The sequence below is a fragment of the Cyanistes caeruleus genome, chromosome 5, assembly GCF_971803275.1.
Source record: "Cyanistes caeruleus chromosome 5, bCyaCae1.hap1.1, whole genome shotgun sequence".
Lineage (NCBI taxonomy): Eukaryota > Metazoa > Chordata > Aves > Passeriformes > Paridae > Cyanistes > Cyanistes caeruleus.
The window spans coordinates 25,379,867-25,406,088 of record NC_141705.1 but is presented as its reverse complement, the minus strand read 5'-3'; the positions used below and the strand labels follow the sequence as shown (position 1 = coordinate 25,406,088).

The 26,222-nt window shown below is 39.1% G+C and overlaps 1 protein-coding gene across 8 annotated transcripts in view; it reads left to right on the top strand.

The window, feature by feature from the left end:
- Positions 1 to 26,222, top strand: part of GABRA4 (gamma-aminobutyric acid type A receptor subunit alpha4) — a 69,578-nt gene that overhangs the window by 29,149 nt on the left and 14,207 nt on the right. For 2 of the 8 annotated variants that reach the window (XR_015287512.1, XR_015287513.1), the window contains 2 exons: positions 5,868 to 6,478; positions 9,619 to 12,058. Coding sequence is in view for 6 of the 8 variants with exons in the window: in XM_086891452.1 (XP_086747578.1) it covers positions 5,868 to 6,401 (534 nt within the window). In the remaining 2 variants the exon portion in view is untranslated. Of the gene's footprint in view, positions 1 to 5,867; positions 17,865 to 26,222 lie in introns of those variants that run through there. The other 6 variants (XM_086891449.1, XM_086891453.1, XM_086891452.1 and 3 more) reach the window with 4 other exon arrangements.

The window sequence follows — 26,222 nt, the reverse complement described above, 5'->3', positions numbered from 1 at the left end:
TGTGCACCTGTTTTTCAGGAGTTGATGATGGCTGTGCTTCCGAGTGATCAGAGGGCCTAAGAAGGGGATTTTCCATGCTGAGTACTACTGATACTCTGTTGGGTCAGGCAGTAAGAGCTGCTTATTTTAGAGTCACATCTCAAAAGGATGTGTCCATCATAAAAACTGTAAAGAAATTCAAAATAACAGAGACTGATTTAAAGCTGCTATGTAGAGCACTAACAGGCTACAGAAAGATGCTCTTGAGTTGCGTGAAGCAGCTGACTGTACAGTGCTGTACCAACACAAGAGTTTCTCACAGCTTGCAGTGTTCTCACTGCTTTTGTTTTTAAATACAGTCCTAAGGATTAAGTTTCCTGATGTCCTGGTAATCACTTTTATCATTGCTGCACTCTCCCCAGGACTTGGCTTGCGACTTTTAAATTATGTTCTTGTTTGTTTTACAGATTCTAGGTTGGCCTTATGATAGGAAATATGCAGTGTGGTTGTTACCAGCTCTCTTTGTTCTCTAACAAGATGACTAAGTTTGCCAGTTCAGTACTGCGTATTGCTGTGCTGATGATCCCCTTCCCTTGAACCTAAGCTCAGCTGCTGCATGCTACTTCACTTCATGCTAAATTTGCAATCTTGACTTCATTGAAGTGCAAAATTGCCTTGCTTGTCAAAAACTGGTAATACATACAAAACAATCCAGTACTTTATTTTTTTTTGGCTCAAGTTGAGGCTTACATAGACTTAGAAATAGTTTCAGAATTTCCACTTTATGTAAGCAGCTGTTTATGGTATACAAACCATGTTAAATATTGAAGAATTTAGATCGACTCATATTTGTGCATCATTTTAGTGCTGTAGTAAACAGCAGTATCCATCGAAGTTGAGCTTAAATGGAAAAGCAAATGATGTGTGAGTTGATTTTTGGCAATAGATTTTGTGTAGGAGATTTTTTTATTTGTTCTATATTCCGTCATAGAAGCTGACCATCAAACTTACTCCACAAATCTGTCACAGTATTTAACAATAAACTGTATAGATTTATCCTGAACTATGCTAAGAGCATCTTTCATTGTATTATTCATGGTAAATAGTGTGCAAATTCATTGGTCAAGGGAAGGATATGGCATTAATTACCACATTTTGCACACACCTGTAAGGAGGCTGCTTTAGATGTCCTATCTTCAAGCCAAATGAAATGGACTTTTTGTTCTAGTACTAGCAAAAGGGCATCTTGCATCAGGACATAACACATAGGAAGAATTTGTACTCAATAATTCTTTCCCTAATCAAGTTATTTTAAAGATAAAATGCATGAGAAATAGCATATGATACTTAAAGTAAAATCTCTATTCCTTTTAAAGCAGTAAATACTTCAAAAGCTTTTTGCATGTTACATGCTATGTGAAAAAATTTGTCTGATTGAATTTAACCCCCTGTCCTATCCTACAGCCTCCTTCCTCCTCAGTGAATTATGCTTATGCATAGGGTGGGAGTTTTCTAAACCTGTTTTACTGAGCACGTTTGTTGTTTTGCTTTCTTTTTATAGCTGTATTTACTAAGGAAATATTCATTTGGATAGAAAGGAGGAGTAATTATCAATCTCTTCTGAAGAAGACTGTAGTCCACATTTCCCCATATTTGGTCAATTCCCTGGCTTCACTACGCTCACCTATCAACCTCTGGCATGATCAAGGTTATGGTGATAAATGTTTGAACTCCCATCAAGACTGGAATTTAGTTTTCAGTGTTGCTGATCTTAGTTGTTAAAAACAAAATAGATATAAGTGTATCCCAGCCAACCACAGTTTGGCCAACTGTCTTACAATTAGGACAATGTATGTATTCTCAGAGCTCTTGAAAACTTTGTTTGGGAATTATGCACCCAAATCACCCAAAATTTTGAAACTCATCCATAGTGTTTCTGTCAGCAAAGGTTCAGAGGCTGAATTCTCCTGACAGGATCTGTAGCAGGAAGGTTTCTTCTTGAAGAAGAATGTATCAGAGTAAAGTACTTACAACTTCTGATTTGGTGGTGGTAACAATCAGAGTTTCTGGTGTGTGTGGAATTGGTTGGACCTATTGGTTGGACCTATCAGATGGGTAAGCTATTCCAAAGAAAGGATGAGGCATCATTTACCTAAGCAGAATTTTTTGTTTATATGGACAGGCAATCCTTATCAGTTCTATTAAGCCTGGTGCTGCACAGTGTAATAGACTGGATGTTATGATAGTTTCCAGGTTCCCATTTTGCATTCCTGAGCTACACAATTTTAAGTATTTCCCAAAAGTCTTACTGAAATGCCTCCAGAAAATCAGAACCTTTCTCAATCTAGACTGAGAATATGAAAAAATGTGCACTCAGTATTTCCTGTGGAGCCCCGTCTGGACTAGCACGGCAGTTCTGTTGGCTCAGAACAATTGAGTGGTTTCCTGATTTGCCCTCATAAAGTAATCATTACTTGGATAATCCCTTCCTTTCTTGGCTTGCATTTTCATTTGGCTTCCATTTGATTTTCATGTTATATTTCTTGTTTTTGTGCCAGTGATGGGTTGACCCTGGGTGAACACCAGGTGCCCACCAAAGCTGCTCTATCACTCCTCTCCTAAACTGCACAGGGTAGAGAAAATGTAACAAAAGGGTCAAGATAAGGACTGGGGGAGATCATTCACCAATTACCATCATGGACATTACCATCACCAAAAGAGACTCAACTTGGGGAAAATTAGTTTAATTTATTACCAGTCAAAGCAGAGTAGGGTAACAAGAAAATAAAATCTTAAAACATCTTCTCTGCAGCCTTCTTCCTATGCTTAGTTTGACTCCTGAATTAATCTCCTGCCCTACAGTGGTTCAGGTGGATGGGAAATTGTAGTTCCATGTTAGAAATGCCATTTCTGATTTCCATGCTCTGAGTGATTGGAAGGTGGCTTCCAGAGAATTAACAAAAAATGTGCCCATATTTTTGGTGCTTGTTATGCTGTGTTATTTTTTTGATCTTACAATGTTATGTATTTGGGCTTTTTGTGTACATTTATGTGTATGTTATGAGAAAATTGTGTTTTCCTTTAAACTTAAGGTTTCTAAAGTATTGGAAATTTTCTGTGTCAGTAACAAGAAAGCAAATGCCCAGTAAGCTTTTACACAGATACACATTTTGACCATTTGAAATAGTATAGATAATTTTATTATAAAATAGAGACTGTAAAGGAAAATAAGTAGTGAATCCAATAGCAGCAGGTCTGATTTGGTCATTTAGATGATAGTTGAAGGGGGTGGGGGGGAAGATGAGGTATTATGCAAATATATTGAAGGAAACAAGTTCCTACACAAGAAATGGAGATGACTGGAATGTGGGGAGCCTTACTGTTACTTCTCTGTCTTACCTGTGTCTGTAGTTGATGGTGCATGAAGAGGAAGTATACTGAGAAGGTTGTTGAAAACAGGTCACAGTACAAGTGAGTGAGAACATAAAATGGTGCCTCTGTAAATTGATTGCACCTAATTTATTGCTTTGCTCTTTGGACTATTCTTTATTGTTGCATGTGGAGTGACAGAAGATGTGGTAATTCTATTCTCCAGCAGAAGCACTTCTAAGTTACTTGTCTAACGTAGGCAGAGAACAGGAAGGAACTGGAAGGACATGTCTTGGTTCCAGTGCAGATCTACTTTGCAGCCCCTTCCCCAGCCCATGGATTTTTGCTTCCCAGGCACTGCTTGAGAGCTTTGTAATGGGTGACACATACTTGAGCAAAGCCAGGTTGTCCAAGGATCTGCATGTGGAAGATAAAACTCACCTCCTCTCATTGACTAGTGCCAGCTTCTCCATGGCACAAAGATGTTGTTTTGGGCAGTGAACATTGATGACTTCCATCTGCCTAGCTTTGCAAGCCTTCAAGTGACATGCAGCATTCCATCAGGTATCACCAAGTCTCTAATAAACATACCCCTGTCCTGTTTGTACTTCATCTCAATTTAGCAGTCTTGAAAATGGCTTTACTGTTCCTGGGTCATTGACAACCCTTGTATGAAGGTATCCAATTTGCACACCTGTGTGTACTTCTACACTTCCCAAAGAGTGACTCAGGCTTCTCTATCAAACAGTAAAATTAGTGTTTCTTTCCGAAATACTGATTTCTTCCAGTCCTCTGCTTCTTTGGATTGCAGATGCAGAATAATTAATAAAAGGGATTGACATGCTTCTGTGCAGGAAGGAAAGCTGAAATTTAAGGGGGATGCTTTGATATCTCAACTGCAAGCTGGCAAATACATCAGCCATGAACAGGCATAAAGCTGGGACAGTTTCAGATAAATTAATGCCAACAGTATTGCCAGTGACAGATTTGTGCTGCAATTAACAGGATTAGGAACCAGGTCATGATTAGGTCATTAGGTCATTAGGAACCATTAGGTCATGATGGGAATACTATCAAGTGATTTTATATTTTTTTTTATTATTATTCTTTTAGTTTTCTTTTCAGCTTCAATTTCTCTGTTTCCTTGAGCAGAACAGTGAAGCACAACTGGTGTAGCAGACACAGTGTCACTGTTGTCACTACTCAAGGTACTACTAGTACCTTGAATAACACCTAACCTGCTCTCTGTTACTGCTCTGTCACTTTTCTGGAGAGAACTGCTGTTGGTGAAAGAGGAAAGACATCACTGCTTGCTTTCTCTCCCTCCAATTTGTGTTGTGAGTTTTGGCAGGGTTCTCTGGGAAGGCTGGAGGGAAGGGGAGCAGAAGGCAGAGTTGGTATGGTGCAGTGCAATGCTTGGGAATGGTATCATCAGAGAGGTGTAAAACCTAGCATTTTTTATGTATAACAAGTTGTTGTTTAATCCTGTCTGTTCTTATACCTGTGTACCCTATCTGTTCTCAAGTCTTTGTCTTCTGGAAAGCAGTTAGTTTCTTAATTAGAAGATATTCACATATTGTATTATATGTTTTACATCATATTTAGGTGCAGGGCTGAAGGTCAGAATTCTTTAGATACTTTTCCAGAAGGAAGTTCAGGAGATGTTAGTCTTCCTTGTAAGTGTGGAGAAGAAAAGCAGAGGCCAAGTCCCGCTCCCAAAAGTCAGTAGAATATTGAACTTTAATGGATTTCTATTCCTGTACTTCTCTATCTGTATTTCAGTTTCTCATGCAGCCTAATAAGTACTATCTGGTTGAAGAATATCTTTCAGGAAGACATCCAGACTTGTCTGAAGACACCAAGTGATGGAGAATTCACCACTTCTCTTAATGAATGGAGAGGAGTAGTTGATGAAAGACTAATTTATTCCCTGGTTCAGTTGTGCCTGTCAAATTTATTGCCTATGGTTGATGTGAAAAAGCACTGGCTTTATTTCTGAAAGAGTAGCAATGCAGTAACTTGATTTGCTGAATATTTGCATTTTAACAGCCTCTTCTGTAGAAGACTAGAATTCCTAGTATTTGGTAGTTATTTTTCTGGAGATACAAAGCATAAATAAACCTTCATGGCTGGTAAGTTGCATCTAGAATGTTTTTATATCATCAGACAAATAGACATTAGAGAACCTTGTTTTGCATTTGAGTCTGAAAAAAGCTGTGAGTCCCGAGAGTCCTTAGCTTCGTGGTATTCAGTTTGTATAGGTACTGCATCACATAGAGTGTGATGCATTTAGATGTCTTCACTCTGGTATTCCAGCCACAGGTGAAAGGAACTCCTGTTTGTCACTTTATATGCTATGAAATCTATTTTCATGGGTTTTTGGTATATTTGTTCTTCAGGATCAAGCTACTGGTTATATTTGTGAGTATTACTCTGATAGTGCTTGATTACAGTTTCCATTGCTTTTGTTTGAGTGTTTATTTTAAGAATGACAAGTATTTTTTTTTGTAACTTTGCAGAGTACAGATGCCAATTCAAATGTGAGGAAAAGAACAAATGCCACAGTACAGTCTGAAGCTGATGGTGGGAGCCGAATTGACACAAGGCACAGCTCCGTCCAGCCTCCCTCTGTAGCTCAGGGGTCTTCTGACATTACACCCCACTCCCTTTCTGCATCAAGTCCCAACCCTTTCACACGAATCAACGCATCGGAGACATTATCTTCTGCAAGAGCTACCCCTCCAGCTCCTCCTTCTACCCCAATTTTAACTGGATTTGTATCCCAGCATGCCACAGCTGGATCCCCTTCCATTCAGCACTTGCTTGGATCTAGACTGGAGCAGATTCAGACCACCACACCTAATACATTAGGAGCATCTGCAAAGCCATCTGCTGTCATACCACCTCCTCCCCCTGCCTCCCACTCTGGCACGAGTAAGATAGACAAATATGCACGCATTTTATTTCCTGTTACCTTTGGAGCATTTAACATGGTCTACTGGGTGGTGTATCTATCCAAGGATACCATGGAAAAATCGGAAAGTCTAATGTAGTTTTGCTGCTATGTAGTAGTTCCTAAATTATACTCACATTTGATGCAGAGTTTCTTCTTTTGAAACTATTTAAAAAGGTCAGTAATTCTTATTTATAAAAGCTGTGTGCTACTTTCCCATTCTAAAGGCTGGAGTTATTGGGGATAATTAGCTAACTCTTAACAGAGTAATGGGTAACAGTAATGGGTCTTCCTCCCTTCAGCCAGCAGTGAACCAACACTTGCTTGAGACAAGCTACTCTGGCTGCACAGAGCTTGCATTTGGAAGGAACATGCACCCGGAAAAAATCAGAGGCAGAGGTGCACAGCTGTGCAGTGGAACACATCTGACTGCTAGGAATATGCATGCTGGCTATTACAAATGCCTGAGGCACCCAGCACTGCTGTCTGGACACAGCATTGCATTCTCTGAGTGAGAGGTCTATGTCCTGAATATTTTGGCAGTGATTGCTAGAAAAGGACTTTCCTTGCTAGATTAAAATTGAAGGAATGGGGGGAAGAAAATCAACAGTGGCATAAATGAAGAGAGTCCAGCCTGGGAGAGTGCAACTCCAGGAAAGTTATGCAAAGGAGTTGTAGAGCTCCATATATTTTTACTAAGCATTATTTTGCATTGTAACCTGGGAAATTCTCACACCAAACTAATAATGAGTGAACCTTGTAAAATCTGAAATCTGATGTAATTCTCAAAATTGGATTTTCTCGTTTGGTAAGGTGATCTTAAGTGGGCGATTCTTCTTTGACCTTGCTGACCAGCTTGAGTGGATTTATTCCTAAATTACATAACTTGTAGTAGAGAGCCAGGCCACAATGTTCAACTTTTTGTTTGAATTCTTTGCTTTTTCCTTGGATGCTTTGGGGTTTGGATTTTGGTTTGTTTTTTGTTTTTTTTCACCATAGTTTTCAGTTACACTCCTGATTTCCTTTAAACACATATTTCATTGTCTCTCCCCACCCCCACCCTTTGTAACGTTTGTATCAAGTCAAATTTTCAACACAGTTTTAAAAGTGGCTTCCAAATTACGCAAACAAAAGTCCCATTTCCTGTGCAGAGAGGAGTATGGCATGTCACTGAGTGAATGAAAGGCATCCTTTTTGAGAAGGACTGCTGTGATAGAAATAAGAAAGTAAACTTTCTATGTAGATCCCAGGCTAAAAAAGTTAATTTACGATCTTTTTTTTTTTTATTTTAAGCTGTGGCATAGATAGGTGCTTTTCTTACCAAATTGCAGTATGCAAGCAGGCAACATTATTAAAGAATTGAATAGTTAAACCTGATAGAAATCATGATCATAAACGTTATTTTCAGTAGAAGAGGTAGAAAACATACTGCTAATAAGTACAAGAAACGTTTGTACAGATCTGTCTGGCTTGGCAAATGGTTATTGTTTCTGTGCAGGTGCCAGGTGAAAATCAAAGGCCAAACTCTCAGCTATGATCTGGCTGTGCCTTTAAAGGGTCTGGGCTGATCCTAAGCTTCAGTTGGTTGACTAGCAGATTGGTAGCCTATTGTCAAAGTCTGATGTTGCAGGGCATGACATTGGGGTGGGTGTTGAGTGGTTCTGTGCCCAGATAATGAGACCACAAGCTGCTGGCACCAATGGCATGTGTAAGACTGCCCTAGACTCTGTTGGGACAAGAGTCAGGGTAAAAAGACCCCTCAATGGTGAAACTATGACTGTGCCTCTGTCTCTCCAAGCCGTTTAGCCAGCTCACGGCTGAGATCTTAACCTTTAACTTATGGGACTTGGGAGATAGCTGGCAAGAGACACTACAGTGTGTAGTATGGATCCCAGACAGTTCTTTCATGTGTCATAATGAACTGTAGATGATAGAATGCAGTGGAAATGTCTTACGAAACTTTATTATAATGGAGTGATACAAACAGTTGCCTTAGGCTTTCTTTTACTTAAGGGATGCTCTCCAAAGGCCAGGTATGGTCCTTTTTCAACTTTTATATCTAGAAGGTGCCTGAGATTACAGCACTTTCTAGAAAAACATGGTGTGGCATATCACAGAACTGGAAATGGAGCACTGGTGCAAGGTCTCTAACTGCAGTAGTTCATATTTCTGGATGGATTGCTAGTTGCTGTAGCTGTTTCCTCTCTAATTAGGTCACATATGTTACAAATAGTTACAATGGAAGATAGTAGGCAAAAGATTAATTATTTGGTAAAACCAGAATAAACAAAGCTAAATATCTGGCAATTATTGATTATAACTGTGCAAATGATAAAATACTTTTAGCATGACAAGCGGTGAACTGATGTGTGGAGAACCTAGTATTTGCACCAGAAGTTACTGAAATTAGTCCTTGCTTTCCTCTGTGATGAAAACAAAGGATATTGGTTTTCAAGAATGTTTTCTCACAGGAAGAGCTTTAAACAATTAATGAGAAACAGTTGCCTGTTCCTTCCACCCATCCCTGTATAATGATTTTAATTATTTTAATGATTTTTTCTAGTGCACTGTTCATTGGGATCAACACTAGCTCAGGCTAAGATTGATCTAAATGTGCTGCTTGAATTCACTTGTAGGTTCTGTTTAATTTTAAAGACTTATAAGGAGGAAAAAAGATTGCAAAAAAAATTTCCAAATATTTATTTCTGTGCTTCCATTTTGGGAGAAATTTTTAATGATACCACAGAAAAAATTATCTAATTTAAATCTGCCAGTTATTTCTGGAATACCTTCCAACACTTCCATGCCTAAATTCAAAATGAAGTACATTAAAAAAAAAACATTATGAGTGTAGGGCTAATTTATTGAACTGTACTACATTTTTATGTTGCAGCATATGAAGAAATTGCCACAGTTACCTTTCCAAAATACATGTGGACAATGTAAATAGGAATTTATTGCTTACAGTTGTTTTTCACTGTTTCTAATCTCCCTGGATGATCAGAAATAGTAAAACAACAAAGAGCCTGCAATATACTCTGTGACACCATAACTTGGAAGTGAAAAAGGAGGAATATGCTTAATATAGCAGCCCAAATGTTCAAAACTACTTACTAAAATCATAAGGAAGAGCATTTCAGATGTCATTTCAGTGACCAAATAGCTTATTAGAGATGAACTCTACAAGAGCTATATTTTTAGTTTTTTGTTCTTTTTTTCTATTAGCTTTGTTGAACAATTTATATATTTTTTTACAGTATCATAGTGGTTTATAACTAACCAAACACTTCAGATAATAAGTTCATGTCTATCAACAGGAATGGCAATTGGATAGAAAGACAAAAATCTTTACAAGGAAACAGAGATAGTTCTCCACTGACATTTCCTCTGAGACATTGTTAGCAGCAGCAAAACTCCTCCAGATTGCAGTGATGCAGCCCTGACCACTAATGCATTCATTTGAGAGAAGCAGTTAAAAACTTGGTTCAGGAAGATTGCCTTCACAGGAACTGAAGTGTGGTTTGTAGTCAATTGAGAGCCCACTATTAACAGGTTCCACTGCAACTGTGAGAATAGTGAAGATGAGAAAGGTGGCAAACTTAGACCCCAGCCCTTCAAGGAGACCTGAACTCTTAGAGCTCACCAGCAGTACTAGAATCTGTTTTTCCTCCTATTAAAATGGACTTGTCTTCATCAAATGGATGTTGATAGTGCATTTCTTCTCCCATGTGTCTCTGAAGTAGAAAAAAGTAGACTTTTAAAAATGTTTAGTTATCTACTCTACATTACCCTTTGATCAGGCAAGAAAACTGCATGATAATTGAATGAAAGAGGTAAATAGTTTAACTAGGAATGTGATTAGAGCTCTTCTGTTAACAGGAGCTAAGAGTTATCGATTACAGGGTGTTCAAGTGTAGTCTTTGGCATCCCATCATCTTCATCATTCAGAATGGACCTTACAAAAAATGGTGCCAAGTAAATGTATTTAATAGGATTTAACCAGTATTTCTACAAAAACCTGAATGAACTCAGCTTTTTGATATGCCCAGAAATCCATGTTCTTCCACTGTATTGTGTATGTCCTGTATGTCATTTGGCCTCAGTGTACCTTAATGCTGTAGCTCATTGTCTTTATGCCAGGTGAGAACCTCAGGGTATGCAGTGTCTATTTGTCCAATTTATCCAAAGCCTAGCTTCCCATATTCCTTGTTCTGTTGGAAGTGTAGGGAAGGCCAGAATGGAAGAAATGACACACAGGCTTTGTAGGAGACACACATTGGCCATCTGGGACATTTTCCCATGAGTTCTGCATGTGTCTTAGGAGAAGCTTTTTCAGTGTACTATAGCACACTATACATCCAAATCCCAAAAGCTGCCAAGAGGTTTGGATAGCAGAGTAGATCATGGACTTTGCACACTTCTTATAACTTTTGCTTGACTTAGAAGATTAAGGAGGAAAGAAATGTTGGTGTACCTTGTCTTCCTGGGACTTGCCAAGAGGGTTTGACCTCACTAAGATAGAAGGGGTTTGTGTGGCTAGCACTGTTATGAATTGCAATAGAGACAGCTGACAAAAATCACCCTTGGTTTTATTTAATCCTAGTACTGAATAATAGATTAGAAAATAGCAGCTGTGGTGTTGAGAAGCCTAGGTTCAGTATAACATCTGCTGATGATATCGATCAAGCCAAGGATGATCAAAGTTGTAGAAGTCCTACAGAACTGCAGGGCTGTACAGCAGAAAGTTTGCAGCAGGTCAGTGCTAAGTGGGGAGAAAAGGAGGTGCTTCCCTTCATACTTTGACAGGAGTAAAGCAATAAAGCATAAGCAGTACAGTTCCTCCATTTGTATTTGGTAGAACAAAACTGCTTAAACAAAATCTCATACTCAGTGAAAATCTGAGGAACAAATAGCATTATTGAGGCCAGTATTAACCACCAGACACCATCCCCAAAAAGGAGGCAAAAAAATCCAAGAAAAAAATTGAAAGTAAGTTAAATGACAGTAGCATCTTTTAAACTTATTTATTTATTTATTTTCAAGACCTTGTATTTCTTTCACTGTGGGCTTCCAAGGTGAGTTTACATTTTTAAAAGAACCTCTGCTGGTATCCACTGACACGAATATGTGTTTTTCATTTACTTCAGCGCACTTTAAATGGGAAGTTTACTGGAAGGAAAAATGTGCCATTTTGAAAGAGTCTGATATGTTTTAATTTGTACAATCTTCATTTGCAGGACTCTCCTCAGAGTCAAGATGTAGCTATTTTGGAGAATGTGAGTGTGGTGAGAGTTTCAGCGTGTTCTGAGTAAATCAGACTTTGAAAGTAAATTTTTGCCACATCCCAGGCAAGTGAGAGTAGTGCAAAGTACAGAGCACCCTGTAAAGATCTCTCTTTGCTAATGTTATATTCTGTGTTAACTGGAGGGAATGAAAAATGCAATAAAGTAAGTTCTTGTAAAATTGATAGAATTTGCAAAACATACTCTGTTTTATTTTTAGAAATGTGACAGGTATTTATTTCAGAATTGAATAGCATTGTCTTCTAGTCCATAACTTACTGCATATAAAAATATTTCTTAGACTTTCTTATGCTTTTTGTGTTATTCCACTGGAAAGGATTTCAAAGAAAACTAGTTAATATCCATTGCAGTTCACTATATTTTTTGGTAATAATTCTATTTTCATTTTATTGTGCAAGAGGAATTGAGAGCATGATGGCTTCTTCTAAATAAAAATAACAGCAGCAAAACAAAAGCCTTGGACATTCCCTGTTTTAGAAAACCTTCCAAACTCCCATCATTTTTTGAATTATTTTTTTAAAAAAGCATAATTTTAGCATTTAAAAATACTAATGCTTGGATACATATATACATATATCCCTTGAAATAATAAAATTTCCCTGAATTTTAAGAAGGCAAATTCAAGATGCACTTGCTAATAGCTCTGTATTGAAAGAGTACATGGATTTTTTGGATGGAAAACACCTTGTGAGGTAGGTTTTTTTTTTTTTTATTGCTATCTTCATATAACTATTATCAAGAAAAAGATCTGGAGGAAGAGTGTGGTATTACTGAATTAATCTTCAAATAGCATGAAGATCTGGGTTATTTCCTGCTGGTCATCTTGCTGTTGTGTCAACATTTGCTTAGTGTTTTTGTGAATGCTGTATCCAGGTTGCTGTTAACTGACATAGCAATCTATGGATGATCTGATGACATAAAGAAACATTAAAGGAAATCATTGTTTGTATGTTTTCATCCTTGCAAAAAACTTAACTGGAGTTTGGTAGAAGAATCAGATGAAAGTATGAAGCACTCAGCTGTACTCCTGAGCTCAGTACATTGAAAAATTTAGTTGAGTACTGCTTCGTCTTGCATCATCATCTTGTGCTGGTGGCTCATCTCCATGGTAAGTAAAACTGCTGTGAGGATGGAGCACTCAGAAGTAAAGAATGTCTACAAGTATTTCTTCAAAGCTATTTTGAAATATGAGGTAGCTAACCTTATTACTAACAGTAATGTCAGAGAATGCTTTATATTTGCAAGCTTGAAAATCACTGTTCTGTTAGGATGTACCAGGTTGTCAAATGAAATTTTCGTAAATAGATGATTCTGTATGTACATGTACTTAATTTTTTGTTAATTTGTGACAGCATTCTCTATCACCAAATGAGTGGTGAAGATTTGAGGTGTTTCAGATAACCAGAGTTCTTGAGCAATTAATTGAAAATATTTGTTTCATGCCTTTGCAAATCAATGCCACCAGTGCTTTTGTGGTGAAAAATTAATTCACCTGTGAAAAATCTTGGCCTTGAATACTCAACCCATGTTTGAAGGGCTGATGAAGCACACTGGGCAGGGCAGGACTCAGGGTATGTTTATTCTAAGAAGCTTCTGAATTGTAGATGGCTTATGTCCTGCCATCTTTTGAAAGTCTTCACCAGAGAGACTACAAGCAGAATCCATGGGCAACCTTTTTTTAAGACTCCACCATAAAACAGTATTACTGCTGAATGTAGTGCTCTCACCTTCTTGTTTATGGCCTTGCTTTGTGTGTGGGGAAGTGTTTCAGTGCTTGTGGGGGAGCAGGCTGAAGCAACTTGTCTAGCTAAACCCCCAATTTCATCTTGTTTCCTTTTGGCTGGTTAGTAGTACTGGGATCTGTCTGACCTGGCTCCCATCTTAGTGCTGGTACAAAGGAGGGCGTGAGGAGCCTGGATTGATGCTTTGAGCTGGGTTAATGCTGGTGAGAAACTGAAGTCTGTGGTCTGAGGAATCTTGTCTTACCTCCACTGTCATTAAAACAGAGGATCTCTCAGGTTTTCTCATATCTCTGGTGCCCCCTGTGCTTATTTTTCCCCAACAAAGGTGATTTTGTGAATTATATCAATGACAAATCATGTACTAAAAAAATCCAAAACAAAACCAAAACCAAAAAAAGAGGCCAGGATTTTTGAAAGAGTCAAAATCAGTGAAGTTATTTGAAGAGAGAGAAAAGGAAGAGAAGGGAAAACATGAGTATGGATGAAAAATTTAGTTTCTTGCTACCAAGCAGTTATTTTAAGATATGTCCTATTAGAGGTACTAGAACTGCATCTGGCAGGAAACAGCCTAGAAATAATTATTTCTTCATTATAAGTATAATGAGAAAGTAATAAAGAAAAGTGTCTAATGTCCTATTATAAACATTTGTGTTCCATTGAAGCTGTTTTTGAAAATGGTATTTTCATTGTCAGCCAGGAAGAATTGGGAGACAGAATGGGAAGTGAAAAAAAATTAGTTTTATTAAGTATTACTGTTTCCCTTTGTTTTAGAACATTTCTCAACCAAAAACGTAAACAGTAACATTTAAAAAAAAAATTATTTCTGGGGCTCTATATATTCAATTTTCAGTAATGAAGCACTTTGGAATGCTTAGCATTCAACTTGCTTTATGTTTAAGAGACTAAATAGAGAGAATGCTGTTTCTGATTTAATTGAGTTGTCAGAGGGGATGTGGGTGAAAAAAACAGCTTTCATTACAGTAACAACCAGGTTGTTTTTTTTTAAAGTATCATGCTTTCCTACTAAATCTGAAGACTTCATTCTTGCACCTGAATTCATGGGAGCTGTTGAGTGCTGAGCAGTTCTTATAATCCAGTCAGTGCTACAGCTTGTGGGCTGCACCTGCATTTAAAGTTGCCATGTCTGAAAATGCTCATGCACAACTTGGCACTTGCCCAGCATGGATCCCACAAGAGGCAAAGGTGTGTGTGTAGCCCACTGTGGGTGTGTGAGAGCTGTTATCTTGCTCATGTGGGAGAAGATGGGAGTCTGTGGTCAGAAACAGGGTAAAGAGAGTGTGACTGCCTCTTTCAGTGGCTGAGCAGAGCTTATATTGGATTAAGCCACTTATGAAAATTCCCCCTAAACTCTTTTCCAAATAGACAGCTTTGAAGCAAGCTGAATGCAATGTGGAATTCTACTCCAACTGCAAATTCTGCACGAGGATCAACACAGTCAGTCTCCCATGAGGTTTCTGATGCTGTGGCTAGAAGACTGAAAAGATGTGAGGTAGCTCCTGCTGCCAGCTGGAGTGCCTTCATGCTGCTGTGCATCCAAGCTGTCCTGTAGTGCAACAAGGTCCTTGGAATAATGGGGATGGGATGGAAAATACTTTTTTGGAATACAAAATAGGGCAGAATGGAAACTTCCTTCAGATCAACGCTGCTCATATGCACTGTAGCAGCACAGAACATCCCAGAGGAACACCAAGGTGTCTTGCAGTCTTATCTTCTTGCTTATCTGCTGAATGTTTTGAAATGGAGAGTGGTGAGAATGATAGATGCAGGTCTGGTAATGAAACAGAACATGCTTAGTGCTGCTGCCTGGTAAGTACCCACAGTCTTCTTCCAGCAGCTTGTGGGCCTTCCCAGAGATTGAACTGCATTGCTGACTTTTCTGTAGGTATAATTATTATGCCCCTACCATCTCTCCTGTAACTTAAACATTGGAACAAGGGGGTTTCCCTTTGACACTCTATTTTGTTGCATAATTATGATGAAGAAAATAAAGCTGAATTCTTCTCATTTTTTTAAACTTTTTTTTTTTTTTTAAGAGGTTTCCTCATCTGCACACATGGAAATCGTAAGTTCCACTGCAAACTTCAGGAAGGTAGGAAACACTTCTATGCAAACTTCTGTCTATGATTATCTGACAAAAATAGCTTTTGTTTTCAAATAAAATCTCTAATTTGGAGAATATTTAGTTAAAACCTCTGAAATTTAAATACAAAAATAATTTATCTGTACTGAAAAGGTGAATTTTATTTGTAGATATTTCACTTAGGAAGGTAAGGTGAAATGTACGTGGGTTTTCTGTTAAGCTAAACCAGATGCTTAGCCGTGGGATATTCAGGAGCCATTTCATAAATACATGGATTGTATTTTTTCTCCTTTGGAGAATGTGGAGACAGTATATAAACAGAAGGTGGGAAAATTCTCTGGAGAGGTTTTAAAATTCTACTTCTCACTTCTTTTCTAGCTATCATATGTGTAAATATAGTGAAATCAGATAAGAAAAGTGAGTGAAAAAAAGACATTCTTTGATCTTCACATTTTCAGTTGGTCTTACTATGTATGCAATTAACTAGCTTCCCTTCCTCCAATTATACTTCCAAGTTTTCTTTCTGCTATGCCATAGGTGAACTGTGGAAGATCTAGGAATTTTTAGGTTCAATTCATCAGTCCAGTTAGGAGGGCACTCAATGCTGGCCTTGATGAGTTAGGAGCATGTTTGTTTCAGTGATGGAGCAACCTGTTCAGCAGGAGAAGGTATCCCAGTTCTTGATAAGAACAGCTGAGGCATTTTGCTGAGGTAAGATGTAAGAGTTGGAGTAGGCTTAAGGACTGCTCATTAGCTGTTTTAAACTTCCCAGATGAGCAATCCAAACCCTCTCTTTGGCATGTTCTTCTGCTTTTGCACTGTTTTGATTTGTTCAAGTTCTGTCCCTGACTTTGCTCCCTTGCCTTGTGGCTGAGGTGAGGAGCACTAGTTTCTTGGGATGGTGTGGGATTCCCATGCCTTCCCTTTAGTCATGGGTTCTCTGTGCATCACATCTCCATGACCAGGTGGACAGCAGAATCTGGGCAGGGAGAGGGTGGTGTGTATCCATGCCAGTGGCAGATAAACCCTGGCAGTCAAGGCACACTATGAGTATGGTCAGAGTCCTAAAGTATGGTGTGTAAGGATTTTTGGGTGGGCTTCAAGATCCAGTGCTAATGCAGTGTCAGAAACCAACTTTGGCTGCTTGAAAGGTCAGTTGTAGAACAGACGAAAGGTTTTCAGGTTTCTAAATTTTCTGGACGACTGCTAGCCATGCCAGCCCACTTGTGCTCAGAGCTGCATCACTAGCAAGCATACAGAGCAGAGACAGTATGTTAAAAGTCTATCTGCAGGCACAGGATTTACTTGCTGATAGTAAGTAAATAAGGCACCTAGAAGTTGCCTTGGGTACCTTTTTCTCCTCACCTTTACTTACCACCCTTGCACTCTGCCAGTCCTGCTATTCTGACATTCCAAATTGCTGGGGCACTTCAGTGAGCTGTTAAAATCAGTCCATCTGACAAATGATGAGGAACATCCTTTCTCTCACTCTTTCTACTCACAAATTCAGTTAAGAGGCAGAGTGGGAGATAACAACTTCTGTTTAAATTTGAAGTTTGAGATCTATATCAACTAAGGAACCAAATAAAAAATGAATTTATATGTAGTATGCAGTAGCTGCTATATCTTGTGTCATTTTAAAGCTGAAAATTAAAAGAATTAAAAAAACCCAAAAAGGTGGTATTTACTGATATTTTGTTTTACTGTAAACTTTTCTTTTCCTGATAAACCCTGCCCATTGCAGCCAAAACATCTGGGTTTAGGCTTAGACATTGCAAGCAAGACTCCCAATTAAAAATATGAAGCTTTTGGAAGTACTTTTATCTTTTTTTTTTCTGTAAAAGTATTGGCATGCAAAAAATACGTGCTTAAAGCAAGCATAGTGAAAATGCTTTTTAAACACCCCGTATAGGAAAGTCCTATCTTCTCTGTCAAGAACTTAGTACTTCTGCAATATGTCACTGTCCTAGATGCATGTTGCAAGAGTTCCTGTGCCATGCCAAATTCTGATATTTATCCCTTTGTATTGGCTCGTACATGGGGAAAAATGGAAAGGTAATCAAAGCAAGGGAAGTCTTTGGTTGAATTCTTTTACACTATTCTTGGTGCACATTTTAGTTGTATGGAACAATGTGGCTGGGAAGATTTGAGTAATCCAAGGTTAACTAAATTATTTGAATGATATGTTCAATGCTGGTCACCTGACAATACTAACAAACTTTAAAAGGTGGTTTGATAGCTGTCAACTTGTTTTGCTATTGTGCAGCTTAACTGTTACCTTCCTGTACTATGAACATCTATGTATTTGGAAAATAAATCCATCTTGCAAGAAAGATTGTAAAAAAAAAAATTGTTCCTATTATACTCCAGTGTATATTGCTGATGTCAAATAAAATACAATTGTGAGAGTTCTTAAACACTTGTCTTTCTAATTGTGGCCTGAAGCAGAAAGAGGAAGGAATACAGTAAACCTCTTTAATATGGATTGTCTTGAAATTATTGCTGTAACATTAATGCTAGATAAGTGATTCCATCAACCTGATGTTTTAGATATCCACAGATCAAGGGATGGGTTTCATGAGCAATATGATGAATGTTAATCTGCTTTATTATTTATTAAGATGGCAGACCAGTCTACTGATGTGTCATTGTCATTATGTCAACAAGCTAAAAGCTAAATTAATTACCTTGCCTTTCTCACAGAAGCAAACGAATAATACACAGATTAGCAATGCTCACTTTATTATCTATTTCAGTGATTTTTTTATTCCTGTGAGGTAATCTAAGAGCACTTCTTTCTTACCTTACCTGCCAACAGACCATCTGTCATCTTTCTCTATTTCTTCACAGTACCTAAAGTGATTTTCTATTATTCTGCACTTGGGCCTGGCAAAGCTTCTGTGCATTAGAAGCCATAGACTTGTAAAAACTGTTTCAGCAAAAATGAACTATAGCTTGCAGAAAATATGAGTATAGAGGCATGTATGGAGAAATCATTTCAGTATGAGTAGTGGTCCATGCAAAGCAGGGAGTGGGGAACCCTTATTTCGTTTGCTAAGTGTGGTCAGGACCATCAAATCCCTTTGCAGGCTGAGCTGAAAGCTGTCAGAATGGCTTACAGTGCTGCAAAGTGCTGTAATTGCTGCTTGCTTCGGGGACAGATGTTGATGCCAAGAAATCTGCTATGTTTGACAACCACAGCTAGATCATAGATCTGGAAGACTACAGCCCTTTCTCCTAGCTTCCGTGGCTGTCATTTTTAAGCTTGTAGCACAAATTAGTCATACATGCTGCTGCTGCCACTTAATGCTACATGGCATGATGCTACCCACCCCACATCTCACATTTTACTCATGTCACTCGCATCGATCAGATGGGGATTTCTGCTGTTAGGTTATAGACAAGGCCTGTCTAGCATCCCAGGAGAGTTTCAGTGGATGCTGGGGTCAGGTTCTATGTAATCTATGTAAACTATCTATGTAATCTATGGCTGCTGGTAGTATAAGAGGAGTTCAGCCTGCAGGCTGAAAATTATCAGGAACTTTACCTGGGCTGGTGAAAAAAACCTCCTAAATTAATTTTTAATACCTCTTTGTATACTGGGTGTGTTTCTTAAGAGCACTGGATCCATTTCTGGTAGTTAGGAGCATGAGACTTCTGTTGTATATATTTTAAGTCTGAATTTAAGAGAATTGAGCCTATTTCCTGCCCGAGTGGTCTTACTGTGGTCCCATGAAATATCTGAGATTGAGCTGGGAATAGGTGCTCTCAATTCCCATTAAAATATATTTACTTTTATGTGTAGTACTTAGTACTCCTAAGAGAAAAAACATAGCTGAGGACTTGGTTGTGGAAGTCAGGTTCTGGCTTTTTGCCTACCACTGCCTTCTGCCCTTTTTCCTCCTTCCTTTCTGCAGGGATCAGTCTCAGATTTGTATTCTTGGATTTGTATCTGGATGCTCTTTTGGAATGGTCCTGGAGAAGACACAATTAAGTATGCTGTTACTTGAAAAGCAGTCTTGGTCTCAAATACTGCTGAATATCAGTGTTCATCTAGTGAAGAGCCTCTGACCTGGTATGTGTGTAAAAGTAAAATCTGCTCAGCCTGTTCAGTGGTCTGAAATGATAAGACTAAAATTTTCTAGGAAACCAGCTAGACGACAGCCCCAGATGTATGTGAAGAAGCACCTGGGGATAGGCTGGATGTAGCTCATGTGGCATTTCATAGCTTATGCTAGCAATTGTCGTGTCAGGAGGGCAGCCAGTGCAGGCACAGAGAGACAGGAAGTTGTATCAACTTCAGCAGAGCCCAGTGAGCCTGGGGGAAAAATTCAAGATACAAGGTGAAGGCTAGTCCTGGTCTGAGCGCAGGAAGGAGCTGGTAGCACCCTGATGCTATTAGGGAAGGGAAGATGAAGGTTAAGCCAGATGATGATTAAGCCAGCAAAATTTAGAGAAATTATAGATCAAAGGCTTGTTTTTCAGATTTGCTGGAGGGTCTTTAAGAGGAATAGAGAATTTACCTGTATTGCTGAACTGCTTTAATGCTGATGAAAGCCTTTGGATGGGAATTATGCATCAGCCCTGATGGATAGTGTGAAAGGAAACTTTCTGGAGACCTAGCAGGTGTGAAGTTGTTGGGGAAAATTGCCAAAGGCAGTCTAGGATGGGCAATATGTCCAGATGCACCCATTGTATTTATTGCAATTTTAGCTTTTTCTTAAGTGACTTTTTCTGTTTGTTCTGTGGAGAATTTTACTTTCTTGACTAGAAAATTTCATTTCAAACTACAGGAAATTCATTAAAAATGCATTGAAGTATTTTCTTTTCCAGACGACAAGAAGCTGAATAAAAAGCTACTCTGAAGTGTCATTCACAGCATGGGAGAGCCTGCCAAAACGAGACAAGCAGATCAGGGCTCCCTGGTGTTCTATCTGCTGGGGGTTTTTGGTGTTTGGGTTTTTTTTTTGGTTTTTTTGGTTGTGCTTTTTTTTTTGTTGGTTGGTTTTTTTAAAATCATTGCACATGGAGGTGCTGTTACATCCTTCCTTTACAAGGCTAATGATTAGAGCATTTTCCTTTAAAAGACATTGAAAGCCTTTTGCCTGTTTTACAACATGTATATAGGTGCCAGCTCCCATCTGGCATAAAAAAACCTGTGTGCGTAATATAAGCAACCACAGCCAGCAGGCCATTGTAGCAAAGGAAAAACCTGTGGGGTTCCTTGAAGCATAGTAAATGGTATTTTGCTTGAGGATTCTGTCCAGGATCTGAAGATGAAAGGTGTATGATTCCATTGCTGGTTCAAGAGATGATTTCAGACATGTTTTTCACAGTGTTTCTGGTTGCCTTGTTTGAGGAACCTGTACATGCAGGAAGCTTTAGCACCAGGTAATGTTGTAAATGGAGTTTGAACAGGCGTGTTAGAATGCCTACAGATTCATCCCTGAAGGGAACTGGACTCAGCTGAAGAGGCCCAAATGCTGTGTGGGCTGTATGGACACAATTCTAGCCATGGGAAGGCTATTTTCCCCCAGGGACACAACCATCCTTAGAGTTCCACCCCAGATTTATCACTAGGTGTTATAGTGGTGTCAATATGGGGCTCAAAGAGAGAATTTGTAAGGGTAGAGGTGTCCAGTTGGAAGTTAAATGGGCCTGATTATTTGCACAAGTCTGGGCCTGTCTGAATTATTTTTGCTACTGCAATATACCAGCCTCTTTTTTTACCATGCATTTGACTTTGATTCCTCTATTTATCCTCCTTAATAACAGTCTTTGCTTTTATGGAAATGAATTACATCTGTCAGTTCAGGCTGGAAGTTGTGCTTGTGTTTTTTCTAAATTTCCAGCTCCTCTTAACAGTATTGCATCTGCGCTATGTGATTCATTGTGAGCTATAAAGCTCAGCAGTACTTTGGAGACAGTGTGTGCAAGCTCTGCTTTGTACATTGACAGCTGAAGGTCAAGAAACTGGGATGCCTTAGGAATGCAGAAGCACACCCCTACCAGATTCCGTTCCATTTCCCTGGCCATCACAGGGAAAAACAGTATTTGAGATGTGTTTCCATTCTCTCCATGTGGCTCCAAGTCGTGTCTGAGAACTGGTGCAACTGGCATGATTTTAAGGCCCTTTTACTATGTTTTAAATTTATCATATAAGATTACAATAAATACCACCTTTGGAGAGCAAATGTGATACATTTTATCCTCTAATTTGAGAAAATATTATAACTGTTTATGAATGTAACAACACAAGTAGAGTAATTGTTAAGTCTGCTGAATTTCTCTAACTGGAAGCCTCTTTTCCTGTGATCTTAAGAGCCTGGGATTCTAACAATGTCTTGGGCCTTGATAATTTTCACATTCGCCTAGATTAGCTAAGACGTCAATATTGTTGCTTCTGAATATATTTAGTTATCAAACTTGTGACCACTTATATATCATGGCATCTGTCACGTCTTTTTCAATCAGTTCTTACATAATGCATGTTTTATCTTGCCCTTTTTTCCATATGTTGTCAATAAGCTGCTTTCTAAAATACAAGCAATTAGTCTCCTCTGGGATATGAATAGAACCACATGAAAATAAATAGCCATCAGTTTGATATTGCAAATGGTGATGGGGAGGGTGGGTTTAGTAAATTTTGAAATTTGTTAAAAAATGCATGTGTCTATACTGAGAAAGGTCTGGAAAGAGCTTATCTCTAACGGATTGCTCAGTTCTCTATCCGAGGTGTCTGGGGGCAAAGCTGGGTAAGTAGGTATATCAAAACCTACATAATAAAATTTTTGTTCTTCTGCTGGATATGTCTTTTAAGTACGTAGGCATTGAGTGCTCTCTCTGTTGGAATTCAAAACCTGTGCATTTAAATGCTACCAGTAAGGAAGAAATATGCTGTCATCAGAGGGAAAAATAGATAAGGTGTGCTAGAAACAGGAGACCTGCAGAGTTTGCTGGGAAAGCAAAAAAAAAAATACTGTTAGCAGCAACCCACCCAGAGTTTTTCGTCTGGAGAAAACACATCTCACTGTAAATCTGAGTGAAGCCCAAAGAAGTAGTTGAGGAAAGATTAGGATATACTGTCTTCTCAGTTTTCCTTAGAGCCACCTCCTGACAGTTCCTCTTTAGCATCCTAATCTTTGAAATCCCTTTCTGAGACACCCAAGCTCTCAGACACAGGACAAGGTGTCAGGAATCCCAGATGAGGAAAAGCAACAGCCTCTCCTATGAACTTCTGGATTGCAAACCCTGGGCTAAAGCCAGCACAGCATTTTATGTGCTGGTTCCTCCTGCTGAAATCCAACATCCAGACCTATAGTAAAGCTTGAACTTAAACCCCAGCAGATGCAATGTCATACTGATACCATGGTAAAGCCCTTTCTTCCTGCATTTTTTTTTTTTTCCTATGGGGAGGAGGAGAGAAAGACAGGTAACAGGGAAGTAAAGCTGGACAATGGATGGGAGGAAAAGACAACTCTATTCTCAGGTAATTCATAATTTGAACAACATAGTTCTCTAAAGTGTCACGGTTTTCATGTCTTCTTGAGCAGGTATGTCATGCAAGTATTGAAAAAATGTTTAAGTTTGGTCATGTAGGAGCATGTACTGAACTCCAAATTTGATCTTTGGTTTCTTATCTAGCCTCTATCCCTGCACGTGCTCTGGTCTGGTTGTTCAATCATATGGGAGGAAATGACCTGTGGCAGTGACAAGTTACAGGTGCTTAAAGTGAGAGCAGAGGAAATGAGCCTGAGCATTTTTTTGTGTCATGCAGCTTGATTTATTGTTTCTTTATTGACATGAAAGTCAAATTCATTGAGTAAATTATATAGTGTGAGCATCTCTTACTTCTGTTATCATAGTAGCAAGGTGTGCTAAATGGAGCAAATCAACCAAATCATTACTTAATCATGTGCTTAATTCATTGTCATGGATTTTTCCCCATAAGTATTCATTATGTCCTTGCAAATGCATTGCTGTTGCATTTGCCTGAAACCATTATTTAAGTTTCGTTTTTTTTCGCTGTTTAGTTAATGCATATTACATTAATGTCTTTAAATTTGGATGAAAACACAAGTACTTAATTCAGGTTACAAATATCTTCGTGCCATGTTACTAATATGTTTATTTAAAGAGTTTTGTATGGAACATTGTGTAAAATAAAGAATTTTGCAAGAGTCATGAAGAAAATCACAAGAGAAGTACAGAAGAAAATTTCTACTCTGTGTGTGCTGAAACTACTGGAGAATGAAGTACACATTCCAACAACAGCCAAAGTAGAGTGGCACAAAGGCACCAAATTTAATCTGACCCAGGTCCTGGGTTTTGGCCCTTTGTTTGGCTTTGCTTTGTTTTGTTTTTGTTTAGGCTTTGTCTCATATTCTGTTTCCATCCTTCTTGGCTATTTAGTTCCTACTTTTCTTTGTCCAGTGTGTACCACCCCAATCTCTCTTTGTAACTGATTCCCTCAACTAACCTTATAATTGAATTCGGTGGAGCTTGAGGACATGCTCAAGTGCTCTCCTGAAGAAGGATGCTCTAGTTAATCAGACTGAAATTGTTTGTGAAGTAAATAACATTTATGAAGAGTTTTCTGAGTTATGAATAAATGCAAGAACAATTTGTTTATTTTAATTTTGTCACAAAGAACTTTATAAATTGTTCAGGCAGCTAGATAAACCTCTCAGATACCTGCTGTAGAAGAGAAATAAACCCACTTATATATTAATTTAGAAGATTTTGCTGGCATCCCCCAGTGCAGTAGATATACTCAGCAGTCCTGAGCTTGGTCGGTGAAACTTCTCATGGTGTGAAAAACTAGCTGGATTGCTGTGTCCAGAGATGGTGGTGAATGATGCTACATCCAGCTGGCAGCTGGCTGCTAGCAGTGTTCCTCAGGGATCAGTATTTTGGCTGGTTCTGTTGAATATCTTTAGTGATTATTTGGATAAGGGGGTTGACAGCATTCTCAGTAAGTTCGCTAACACCGAGTTGGGTGGGAGTGTTGATCTGCTGGTGGTCAGGAAGGCTCTGCAGAGGGATCTGGACAGGCTGGATCGATGGGCTGAGGCCAATTGTATGAGGTTCAACAGGGCCAAGTGTCAGGTCCTGCACTTGGGTCACAACAATCCCCTGCAGTGCTACAGGCTGGGGGAAGAGGGGCTGGAAAGCTGCCCAGCAGAGAAGGACCTGGGGGTGCTGGTGACAGCAGCTGAACATGAGCCAGCAGTGCTCAGGTGGCCAAGAAGGCCAATGGCATCCTGGCCTGTATTAGAAGTAGTCTGGCCATGGAAGTGATTGTCCCCATGTACTTGACCCTGGTGAGGCCACACCTTAAGTGCTGTGTTCAGTTCTGGGCTCTTCCCTTCAAAAAAAATACATTGAGGTACTGGAGCGAGTCTGGAGGTGGGCAATGGAGCTGGTGAAGGCTCTGGAGCACAGGTCCTGTGAGGAGTATCTGAGGGGGCTACCTGACAGGAGGTTGTAGTGAGATGGGGACTGGTCTATTTTGCCACGTCTCAAATGAAAAGAGGAAATGACATTAAGTTGCTCAAGGGGAGGTTCAGATTAGATATTAAAAACTTTTTCATTGCAGAGTGGCTGGATAATGAAGTAAGTTCCCCAGGTAGGTGGAGAAGGGTGTACTCCCTGGACTCCCAGGCTGGAGTCACTGTAACTGGAGTTGCTCAAGAGGCAGCTGAATGAGACACTTGGATTGTGGTTTAGTGGTGATTATGGTAGTGCTGGGTTGAGGGTTAGACTAGAATACCTTGAAGGTCTCTTCCAGCCTTGGTGATTCTGTGAAAGACAGAATTTTATTTAATTTTTGATTTTGTTTCTTCTTGACTCTGTCCATGCTAACAGTTAAGCACCTAGCTAGTCTTTGGTGTGGTTTTGGTTTGCTAGCCAAGTGGTTTCTGGACACAAGTGGGAGTTCCTGCTGGGAGTTTTCTCAATACATAGTTGCCCTCACTGGAGGGCTAGAGGATTAAATGACATTACTCTGTTCAGGTGGCCTAAAGCAGCAGGCACAGTCCTGGGCAGGTTTGACCTAGTAGCATAGGTGCACCAGGCTGCAGTGGGGTGGAGGAGCATCCTTGTGGTTCTTAAAGGACTGTTGAGGTATGCAGCAAAATTTTATGTTGGAAGAAAAATTCTTCAAAGCAGTTGCAGAGGAATACCCACAGGGTTATAATAATCCTTGCTGGAGGTCAAATTTAACTACCATTACTGGCATTGTGTGTCATTAATCCCCTTATTTAAAAATGAAATTGCACGCATTATTACAATTTGGTCCTTTACAAATGCTTTTCATTGTCTAGGAATAAGCCTAACACAATCCTTCAGTTTGAGATAAAGCTATTCAATGTTTCAGACATCTCAGATGATCTTGCTGGTGTGGTCACATGTGAACTTTACAGCCTCTGACCACATCCAAGCAGTGCTATACAACCAATTCACTTAAGATATCCTGCAGCAATTTCACCCAGACTAAGATATGGTGATAACTTCATGCATGAATCATTAACCACATGGCTGATGTGCAGATAGTCTAGATAAACTCTGCACTCCTTGTAGTCTTTTAGGTCTGCCAGTAAACAGTCCTAACTCTTGCATGCTGGTGGCTGATTTTGCTGCCTTCTTGCAGATCTTGCAGATCACTCCAGTCCATGTCATAGTCATTAAACATAAAGGAAGCACTGGAGTTCTTTGAAGCTGAAATGTGTCACAGAGCTTACTTTGACCAAGAGAGATGTCATAAAAGATGACAT